This window comes from Leptopilina heterotoma, unplaced genomic scaffold, assembly GCF_015476425.1.
Source record: "Leptopilina heterotoma isolate Lh14 unplaced genomic scaffold, ASM1547642v1 Lhet_275, whole genome shotgun sequence".
NCBI lineage: Eukaryota > Metazoa > Arthropoda > Insecta > Hymenoptera > Figitidae > Leptopilina > Leptopilina heterotoma.
Genome location: NW_025110983.1, coordinates 547,631 through 559,364, shown reverse-complemented (window position 1 = coordinate 559,364; position 11,734 = coordinate 547,631). Strand labels below are relative to the sequence as shown.

The 11,734-nt window shown below is 20.0% G+C and overlaps 1 protein-coding gene across 3 annotated transcripts; it reads left to right on the top strand.

Moving 5' to 3' along the window:
* The first annotated feature begins 936 nt into the window (after positions 1-936).
* LOC122503979 (nose resistant to fluoxetine protein 6-like) lies at positions 937-11,734 on the top strand. Of its 3 annotated transcripts, none has more exons than XM_043614788.1 (10): positions 937-1,102; positions 2,939-3,299; positions 6,830-7,112; positions 7,503-7,663; positions 7,950-8,130; positions 9,098-9,294; positions 9,625-9,748; positions 10,189-10,378; positions 10,841-10,983; positions 11,404-11,734. In XM_043614788.1, exons 1-10 carry the CDS (start codon positions 1,084-1,086, stop codon positions 11,662-11,664), a joined length of 1,920 nt encoding a protein of 639 aa, XP_043470723.1. In that variant the 5' UTR covers positions 937-1,083; the 3' UTR covers positions 11,665-11,734. The 3 variants fall into 3 exon arrangements, with proteins under 3 accessions (XP_043470723.1, XP_043470722.1, XP_043470724.1); XM_043614787.1 differs by having other exon boundaries at positions 963-1,278; XM_043614789.1 differs by lacking the exons at positions 10,841-10,983; positions 11,404-11,734 and having other exon boundaries at positions 963-1,278; positions 10,214-10,349.

Below are 11,734 nucleotides of genomic sequence, written 5' to 3'. Positions count from 1 at the left end.
AAAATTAATTTTTTTAAACTTTTTTTTAATATTATAAAAAATTGACATTTTCTCTACAATTTTGAACAAATGACTTTTTCTTGTAGAATCAATAGTTTTCGAAATAAAAATTCTCAAAAAAAGTCATTTTTTTCAGTTTCCGATTTTTCAAATCTAAATATCTTGCAAAAAAATTTTTTTTTTGCAAAACTGTTTGGCACAGTTATTTAGTACCCCAAGTACTACAAAATTACAAACTTTAAGAAAAATCGGTGATCCACCATTTGCTTTTCGTATGGAGCTGCCCCAATATCAAAAAAGATAAAATTAGGTACTGTTTATTTTTTACTTCAAGACTTATGTTAATGAGAATTTACATAAAGATTTTTTTATAATTAATTTTGTAATTTTAATAAAACAAAAAATTTATTAATAAACTCTCAACTTTTTAAGTAATTTGAACAATACTAACTAATCAATTAACTAATTAATTAAGTAATTAAACTAATTAATTAAGTAATTTAACTAATTAGATAAGTAATTAAACTTATCAATTAACTAATTAGTTAAGAAATTGCACTAATTAATTAACTAATTAATTAATTAATTAGTTAGTTAAGTAATTTACTTAATTAGTTCATTAAAAATTTATGAAATTAATTAAATAATTATTCAATATAAAAATTTTTCATATTAAAATGAAAATTTTTTTTTTACTTCTGAACAAAGATTGTATTTATTTAAATAAAAAATACTTGTCAATCGTCAATAATTATAATCTTTAGAAGATTGATTGAGACAGAGATTCGATTATTATTTTTATCTCAATTTCGATATCTCGTTAGAGTAATGTCCTTATCATAAAAAAGTAACTCGTTGTGATGAAAGTTAATTTTTTTTTAAGAAAAAAATTTAATAATTTTTTTTTTTTAATTCACAATTATTGATATGATTGTGTTAATAAGTTTTTAAATTTGAAAAAAAGTGTGTGTGTGTGTGATAGAAAGAGAAAGAAAGAGGGACAGAGAGAAAGAAGAAAAATGCATTTCTTGAAAAATATTTCAATTCTTGTGATAAAATTAATAGTGCTGTGTCTAATTTCCAATGTCACCGGAAATTTATTGTATGATAAAAAAATTGATAGAATTTCAAATAATGCAAACATACAATTAATATTCAATAGTTTAGATTCGAGGAATTATTTGGAAAATTATTCGAAATTCGTATTTAATAATTGTACGAAAGATCTTTTATCATTATCTCAAGAAATAGAACGCATGACCCCATGGGCATTAAATAGTAGGATATTAAAATATTTTTATTTAAAATAATAATAATTTAAAAAATAAATTAAAAAAAAAATTTTTTTTTCAAAAAGTTAAATAAATTTAAATTTAAATTTTAAGAAAATTCTTATTTTTATTTCTATTTCTATTTATTGATTATAAATGTTCCAGTAGATAATGTGTAATGAATATTTAAAAAAAAAAAAAAAAAAAAAAAAAAAAAAAAAAAAAAAAAAAAATTGTTTTCATAGTCTAAAATTATTTCTACAATATATTTATGTGTAAAATACAATATTCCAAAAATTCTCCTAAAATACATCGAAACAAATTTTAAAAATAATCCAAAAGTATTCCATGAATTTTTTTAAAAAAATTTTGTTAATATACCAAATAATAATTTATTAATATTTACAATAAGCCACTTTAAGAATTTTAGAAATGCTCTAAAAGTATTCAAAATATTCTAAAAATATTTTCCTTATAACTTCTAAGAATGATTTATTTTTAAAAAATGCTACGCCTAATTCTTTGAATACTATATTAATATTCGAAAACTATTCCAAATATTCCAAAAGTATTCTGTTCATATTTTAATAATATTTTCTAAATAAAAAAATATTTTATTTACAATTATAACTATCCTCCAAGAATTTTCTAATATCTATATCAACATTCCAAGAAAATATTTCAAAATTATGTCCAAAAATGTCAGTAGATATTCCAAAAGTATTCCAAAATATTATAAAAAATTTTTTTTATTAGTATTCCAAATAGTATTTTATTTATATTTAAAATTTGACAGTAATAATTATTTCAATATTACATTAACATTCCAAGATTATTTCCAAAAATTTCTCAAAGCATTTCAAAAGTATTCTAACGTTTTCTAAAAAGTTTTAGTATTCCAAAGAATATTTTATTTGTATTTAAAATAAGACACTAACAATTATTAAATTGTTACATTAAAATTACAAAACTATGTCCAAAAATGTCAAGAGATATTCCAAAAGTATTCTAAAATATTCCAAAAAAATTTTATTAGTATTCCAAAGAATGTATTTTATTTATATTTAAAGTAAGACACTAACATTTTTTTAAATATAACATTAATATTATAAAACTGTCAAAAAATGTTAAAAAATATTCCAAAAGTATTCTAAAATATTCCAAAAAAATCTTATTAGTATTCCAAAGAATATTTTATTCATATTTAAAGTAAGACACTAAATTTTTTTTAAATATAACATTAACATTATAAAACTATGTCCAAAAATGTCAGAAGATATTCCAAAAGTATTCTAAAATATTGCAAAATTAAAAAAAAATTATTAGTATTACAAAGAATATTTTATTCATATTTAAAATAAGACACTAACAATATTCTTTAAATATTACTTCAACAATTTTTAAAATCATTTTTTCCAAATTTTCCAAAAATATTCCATAAAAATTATAAATATTCCATTAATATTTTTGCGGAAAATTCAAAAAGTATTTTGTTATACAATAATTAAAAAATAGAATAATATTATAAACAATAAATATTAATATATTTTTTTTCTCACTATTGTTCTCTAAAATAAAGTGGAAATAAAATATACATAATTGTTTAAATATTATTAAAAAAAAATTTTTTTTAATAACAAAAAAAAGACTAAAATTCTCTTTTCCAGTGATTGATGCATCAACGAAAATTCCCGCTGGTTTATTTGAAGGGAATGCTGTCGATTTGGGAATGTACGATGAATGCATTAAAGTTCGTGGTAATTCTAGTCGAAATATTATTATCACAGGAAGACATTGTATTTATAAATTAAATTTTGTAATACACGATGTTGTACTTGATTTAAAACCAACGTTTGGCATGTGTTTACCTTCAACATGTGATGTGGATGATGTTGTGAATATAATTGACGGAATAAATAAATTCTTACATAAAAAAGGACTCAATGAATCGACTAATATTGAAACAGAAATGGTGACATGCTCTCATTTAAAAAAAGAAGCACTTTCCACGGGAAGTATTATATTTTTGTAAGTAAAAATTAATAAATTTTCACTTCAACAAATATTAGATAAATATTTCTTTTAAAACACTGTTTTTTAATTGAAATATCTAAAATATTTCATAGTAATATCAAAAATATTTCCTAGTAATATCTTAAATATTCTTTAGTAATATTAAAAATATTCTATAATAATATCAAAAATATTCCTTTGGAATATCTGAAATATTATTTAGTAATATCGATAGTATTCCATAGTAATATCTTTCCCCGCACTAATTTCCCAAATATTCTAAAGTAATATCTAAAATATTCCACAGTAGTATCCAAAATATTTCCTAATAATATCGTAAATATTCTTTAATAGTATTAAAAACATTCTATAGTAATATCAAAAATATTATTTTGGAATATCTGAAATATTATTTAGTAATATCGACAATATTTCATAGTAATATCTGAAATTTTCATATATACCATTATAAATATTACATGGTAATATCTTTTCCCGCACTAATTTCCCAAATATTCAATAATAATATCTAAAATATTCCAGAGAAATATCTAAAATATTGTATAGTAATATCTTTCCCGCACTAATATCTAAAATCTTCAATAGTAATAACTAAAATATTTTTCTAGAATTTCTAAAATATTATGTAGTAATGTCGATAATATTCAATAGTAATATAGGTAATATTTAATAGTAATATCTAAAATATAATAAATAACTAAAATCATCATTTAGACTGCATAAAATATTCCATAGTATATCCAAAGTATTCCTTTGGAATATCTAAAGAAAATTTTTTGGAATATCTGAAATATTCCATTCTAATGTGTAAAATATTCCATAATAATATCTGAAATATTCCATTCTAATGTGTAAAATATTCCATGATAATATATGAAATAATAATAATAATAAATAATAACTAAAATATTCCATCGGAATATCTAAAATAATCATTAATAATATCTGAAATTTCAAATTACTAACATATATAAAATACTCAATTGTAATGTCAAAAAATTTTTTATATTAATACCTGAGATATTCAATAGTAATGGAAAAAATATTCCAAAGTAATATTGAAAATTTTTTATATTAATATCTAAAATATTCCTTAGAAATGTCACAAATATTCCACAGTAATTTGATACATATTCTTCGGTTCTAACTGAAATATTCCACAGCAATGCCTTAAATATACATATAGAAATATTCTGATTATTCCATTGTGATATTCCAAATATTACGTAATAATATTCTATACAATACATAGTAATATTGAAAATACACAATAGTAATATTTTAAACATTCCCAATGAATGTATGAAATATTTCGTCAAATTGACAAAAATATTCCACAGTAATATCTAAAATATTTCACTTTAGTGTAAAAAATATTCCGAATATTTTATATTAATATCTCAAATATTTCATATTAATTTTTAAAATATTCCATAGTAATATTCTAAACATTACATAGTAATATTTTAATTATTCCATATTAATATTTTAAATATTCCATAGTAATATCTAAAATATTCAATAAGAAAATTGCAAAATAAATTGTTGGTAATATCTTAGTTATGCCATACAAATACCTTAATAATTTGATAAGAATATTTAAAATGTTTCATAGTACAGTATTTAAAAATTCCTAGAAGAATATCTGAAATATTCCATAATAATATCTTAAATATTTTTATTACTTATAAACATTATTGAAATTCACAGTAATATCTCTTATAGTTTGCAATACACTAAATGTATTTAAATAATTTGTTGACATTACTTTTTTGGAATATTACAAATTTTCCATTGGAATATCAACATTATTTCCTTGGAGTATCAATAATTCTCTATTGGACATTATGAATATCTGCAATTTTCTACAGCAATATATGTAATATTCCTTAGAAATATTTTTAATATTCCATAGAAAAATGAGTGATATTCCACAAAAAGATGAGCAATAATCCATATTAATATTAGTGATATTCTGTAGAATTATAAGTAATATCAGATATAAATATTAGTAATATTCAATAAATCAATATAAATATTGGTAATATTCCTTATAAATATTGGTAATATTCCTTATAAATATTAGTAATATTTCATATAAATATTATTAATATTCTATAAAATTATTAATAATATTCCATATAAATATTAATAAAATTCTATAAAATTATTAGTAATATTCCTTATAAATATTAGTAATATTTCATTTAAATATTATTAATATTCTATAAAATTATTAATAATATTCCATATAAATATTAATAAAATTCTATAAAAATATTCGTAATACTAGTTTAAAAATAGAATATAGAATCTATTAAAATATCATGAATATTCCAGGAGATATTACTAATATTAAAAATATTCTATAGAAATTGTTGTAGTATTTCATAAAAATAATTGTAATATGTAATTGAAATATCGAAAATTCGCAATGGAATATCAGGAATATTCCAGATTAGTATAATTTCAATTACTAGGAATATCAATAGAATAGTATTTGTCTTTTTATACAGGAATATCTAATATTTCAAAAGAATACATCAATACTTTTCGGTAAAAAATTACAATCAAATTCTAAAGGAATTTCAAATTTTTTTTAACCGATTGTAATAGTTAATAGTAATAACAGTATTATTTAAGAAATATCAGGAGTATTAGGAATATCCGGAATATTCTAATTACATTTTAGAGAAATGTAAGTAATATTTTTAGCATAGTTAAAATCACTATATAAATAATTTTAATCCTGACGAAAAATATTCTAAATATTACAATAAATTACTAACACGAAGCATGGAATATCTGGAATATCTGAATATCCACCATGGAATATCTGGAATATTTTCTAAAAAAAAATTCAAAATTTTATTTGTATAAGAAAATTAAATTTTTTTTTTTTAAACCGATTGTAATATTTAATAGTAATAACAGTATTTTTTAAGAGATATCAGGAATATTAGGAATATCCAGAATATTCTAGTTATATTTTAGAGAAATGCTAGTAATGTTTTTAGCATAATTAAAATCACTATATAAATAATTTTAATTCTAACGAAAAATATTTTAAATATTACAATAAATTACTAACACGAAGCATGTAATATCTGGAATATCTGAATATCCACCATGGAATATCTGGAATATTTTCTAAAAAAAAATTCAAAATTTTATTTGTATAAGAAAATTAAAAATTTTTTTTAAAACCGATTGTAATATTTAATAGTAATAACAGTATTTTTTAAGAGATATCAGGAATATTAGGAATATCCAGAATATTCTAGTTATATTTTAGAGAAATGCTAGTAATATTTTTAGCATAGTTAAAATCACTATATAAATAATTTTAATTCTGTCTTTCTGTCAAAAAATATTCTTAACATTACAATAAATTACTAACACAAAGCATGGAATATCTGAAAAATATTCCGGATATTCCATAATATCTGGAATATTTCCCCCAAAAAATTGCAAAAATTTTACTGTATAATTTTTTGTTTTCATAAAACTTTTCTCTTTTACAGAACAGTATTGTCAATAATTCTACTCTTTCTATTGATCTGCACAATTTTAAAATTAATGCACAATTGGCTGGAGGCGAAAAATTACAATTTGAATATCATTAAACATTTATCACAATTTTCATTGATAAATAGTTCATTAAGAATTTTAAGTTTAAAGAAACAAAACAACACAATTTCCTCGATTCATGGAATACGAGCTTTAAGTATATTATGGATTGTTTATGGACACGAACTTTTTTTTAGCGTTATGACGTCATTTGTCAATTCACTTGATTTTATGAATGTAAGATTTTTTGAGAAAAAAATAATTTATTAAAAAAAAAAAACTCTTGCCATCGAATAAGAATGAGGGATTTTTGAAAATTAAAAAATTTTCTTATTCTCTCTGCGTAAATTTTTACAGAGAAAAAAAGTGTCGAGATGGTGAGAATAATGGCCGCCGTTTTCTCCACTTCGCAACTTTTTTCTTTAATAACAATTGTAAATTTAATTATTTTTCGACAATTCTTGAATAAATTGAATTTACTCGATGGCAAGAATAAATTGTAATGATTGTTTGGAAGAAAAAAATTTATTAAATTTTTTTTTCGATGTGAAAATTGATATTATTTTTTTTTTAATAATTATTTTTGTTCACTTGATGTATATTAATTAATATTAGATTTACAATTAGTGGGCGCAATCATGGAGAAGCGTTTATCTTGCATTGGCAATTTATGCTGTGGATACTTTTTTTCTGCTCAGCGGTTTTTTGCTCTCGTATCTTTTTTTGAAGAAAATGGCTCATTGTAAAACATTCAACATATTCGAGTTTTATTTCCACAGATATATCAGGTTTTATTTTTAATTAGTAAATTAATATACCTTTTTCTTTAATTTCCATATAACTTTAAAAAATTAATTTGAAAAAAAATTAAAAATTCGAAAAATTTTTAAACTAAAAATTAATTTAAAAAAAATTAAAAATTCGAAAAATGTTTAAACTAAAAATTAATTTAAAAAAGAAAATTAAAAATTAAAAAAATGTTTAAACTAAAAATTAAATTAAAAAAGAAAATTAAAAATTCGAAAACTAAAAATTCTTCTTCTTTGCAAAATTAAATTTCTTTTCTTTTTTTAGGTTAACTCCAGCGTTGGCTGCCCTTGTTCTAATAACGATTTTCATTGTTCCCCATCTTGGTTCGGGTCCAAGATGGGAGGGCGACATTATTGCCAATGTTTCGACAAAATGTGAAAATTCCTGGTGGAAAATTCTTCTCTATGTGCAAAATTACGCCGGAGAAACGCCTGCGGAAAATCTAGTACACTATTTTTCCCCCTCCACAAAAAAACAAATTGATTTTTAAAAAAAATTTCTAAAAGTTTTTTTTAAGCTTTTTTTTAAATTTTACTTAATTTATTAATTATTTAAATAAATAGCAATTGGGTAATAATTAATTACAAACCATTATCTTAAATTAATTATTAATAAATAGTATAACAATTCATTAATAATTTAATTAAACAAAAAAAAGTAATGAATAATTTATTTAACAAAAACAATTAATTAATCATTTATTTAACAGAATAACGATTAATTAATAATTTAATCAACAATATAACAATTAAATAATGTTTTAATTAACAATAACAATTAATTAATAATTTACTTAACACAATAATGATAACTTGATAATTATTAATAACAATTAAGTAAAAATTATCAATTAATTAATAATTATCATTTAATAAATTATAAATTAGTTAATAACTTAAAAAACAATAACAACTGATATTTTCATTAGCAATTAATTATTAGTTTAATTAATTATTATTAATTAAACAATATTATTAATTAACAATAAAAATTCATTAATAGTTTAATTAATGTATAATTCGATTAATTAAATTAGATTATTAAGAATTTAATTAATAATAACAATTAATTAGTAAATAATTAATTTCCATTAATTTAAGTAATTATGATTAATTAATTACAGTTATTTTTTAAATTAGTATTTAATAAATACATTATTAAATAATAATTTTATAAGTAAATTATTAAATAATAATTTTATAAATAAATTTTTAAATAATAATTTTATAAATAATTTTAGAAATAAATTATTACATAATAATTTTAGAAATAAATTATTAAATAATAATTTTAGAAATAAATTATAAAATAATTATTTAATAATCGTAAATTATTAAATTTTTTTATTTAATTAATTAGTAAATTTTGTTTAATTATAAATAATATGAAGGAAACAAAATTTTTTCACACAGTTCTGTTTGGGTCACTTATGGTACCTGTCAGTTGACATGCAACTCTTTTGGCTTTCGCCATTTATTATTTATCCACTTGCGAGAAAGCCAATAATTGGATTAATCCTTTTGGGATTGGCATTTGTTGCCTCGATTGCCACGCCGGCGATAATTGTCGCAAAATACGAATTACTCTTCAGTACTCTCAATTTTAGTCTGTGAGTTAAAATTTTAAATAAATTCAAGTTTCTAAAAAAAAAAGTTTTTCTAAAAAGAATTTATAAAAAATATTTTTTTTTCTTTTATTGCTGTATTTTATGAAAATTATTTTGCTTTTTCCGAAATAAAATAATTTTGTCATTTTTCAATTGCTTTAAAAATAAATAAATTAATTTATTAAATAAATAAAATAAATTAAATAAATAAATAAATTAAATAAATTAATTCATTTAATTAATTAAATTAAATAAATTAATTTACTCAATTCAATTAATTAGATTCAATAAATTTATTCATTCAATTAATTAAATTAATGAATTATTTTTCAGATTGGAAAAAATGTCGGACACTGCGAATAAATATTACGTAGTGACACATTGTCGAGCAAGTCCATGGCTTGTGGGAATATTTGTTGGTTATATTATGGCAACTAAAAAATCAAAACCAAAAAGGGTATGATTTTTTTTATTTTTTTTCTTAATTTTTTTTCAATGATAGAAAAATTAGTGAATTGTAGATTTAATTATTTTTTATTTATTTATTTTTTGCTTAAAAAAGAGAATTAGAGTTGTTTTTATTAAATTTAGTATGCGCGCGCATAAGACGAGGAGTGGGGATAGCGTAAACCCGAGAAGTTATGCGCGCGCATCACGCGAGAAGTGGGGATTGGTTTGCGCTCGCTATCCCCACTCCTCGTCTTCTGCGCGCGCAGCATTTTGAAAATTTTTGCCTATTAAATTATTATTGAGAGAAAAAGTGACTCTAATCTCTACGTTTGTGATAATCGAACAATTACATTTTTTTCCAATTTGTTAATTAAATTAAAATTAAATAAATAATTTTTCTTCTGTAATAAATTATTCTTTCTTTTTGTTATTGTCATTTTAAATTAGAAAATTGTTATTTTCGGATGGTCAGTGGCAATAATTTGCTTCATTTTTTGCACATGGGGTCATTTGGCAACATTGAGACCTGGTTATGTGTACAATGTGACTTTAGAGACAGTTTTTGCGTCGATGGGACATTTTATTTGGGCCTCAGGCGTTGCTTGGATAATTTACGCTTGTCATCATGGAGCGGGAGGTAATTTTAAATAATATTTTTCGTTTTATGATTTTGAAAATAAATAATAATTTTCTTAATAAATAAGACAATTTTTTCCTTCTTTTAAAACTAATTATTTTAATAACTTATTTGATATTTTTATTATTTTAATAATAAATAAATAGTAGTATTATTTTTATTATATAAACTTTTATTAATTTTTTAATTTAAATTATTAGTAATTAGCAACAATAATAATAAATTAAATAATTAATTTATTATAAACTTTTATGAATTTTTATTTTCAGTTATTAGTAATTAATTAATAAATTAAGCAAATAATTAATTTATTATTATTATTATTATTATTATTATTATTATTATTATTATTACAAATTACTAATAATTAAAAATAAAAAATTGATAAAAGTTTATAATAAAAATAATAATTTTACTATTTATTTATAATTAAAAAAATAATTTTTTTCTTCACATTTACAGGCTTTATTGATAAATTTCTCTCGATGTCTATTTTTCTTCCAATAAGCAAAATTTCTTACAGTCTATATTTATTGCATTATTTATTTCAAAATTTAAAATCAGGAAGTGCAAGAATATCCGGCTACTTCTCAGATTTTGGAATCGTGAGTTATAATTAATTATTCTATTGTTGATAATTAATCAATTTGTTAATTAATTATTAATTTATTGTTTCAAAAAAAAAAAATTTTTTTTTATCTTTTCTTTAAATTTTTATTCTATTCTAGTTTTACAGTGGAACAAAAATTATATTAGATTTAAATAAAAATAAATATTTTTTAAATTTTGTTATTATGTTCATGTTAATAGAATTTAAAAAAAAAAATTTTTTATATTTTTGTTTCACGGCGAAAAAAAAATTATATTAGTTTTTAATTTGCAAAAATAAATATTTTTTAAATTGTGTTATTATGTTTATAATTTTTTTTTAAATTTTATTTTATTCTAGTTTTACAGTCGAAAAAAAATTATATTTAGTTTTTAATTTGAAAAAATTGTGTAAAATGAAAAAGTTTTTTTTTCAGTTTCAGTCATTTTTGGGAGATTTATTTTTCTGCTTAACATTGTCATTTGTTTTCTGTGTAATTTTTGAGTCGCCAATTTTAATTTTGGAAAAAATGGTTTTTGGAAAAAGAACAAAAAATCCTGAGGCTGAACAACAACAACAGCAACAACAACAAATACCCGAAGTAAAAATAACTGAATACGGGGAGACACTGGAAAAAAATGAAAATGGACAAACTACAATTGATCCTGAGACAAATGAGCCAACAACAACATTGTGATTGTAAAAGTCGTTTGTTTCTGTTTTATTAAAAAAAATATATCCAGAAAAGCAAAAAAAGTCAAATTTAT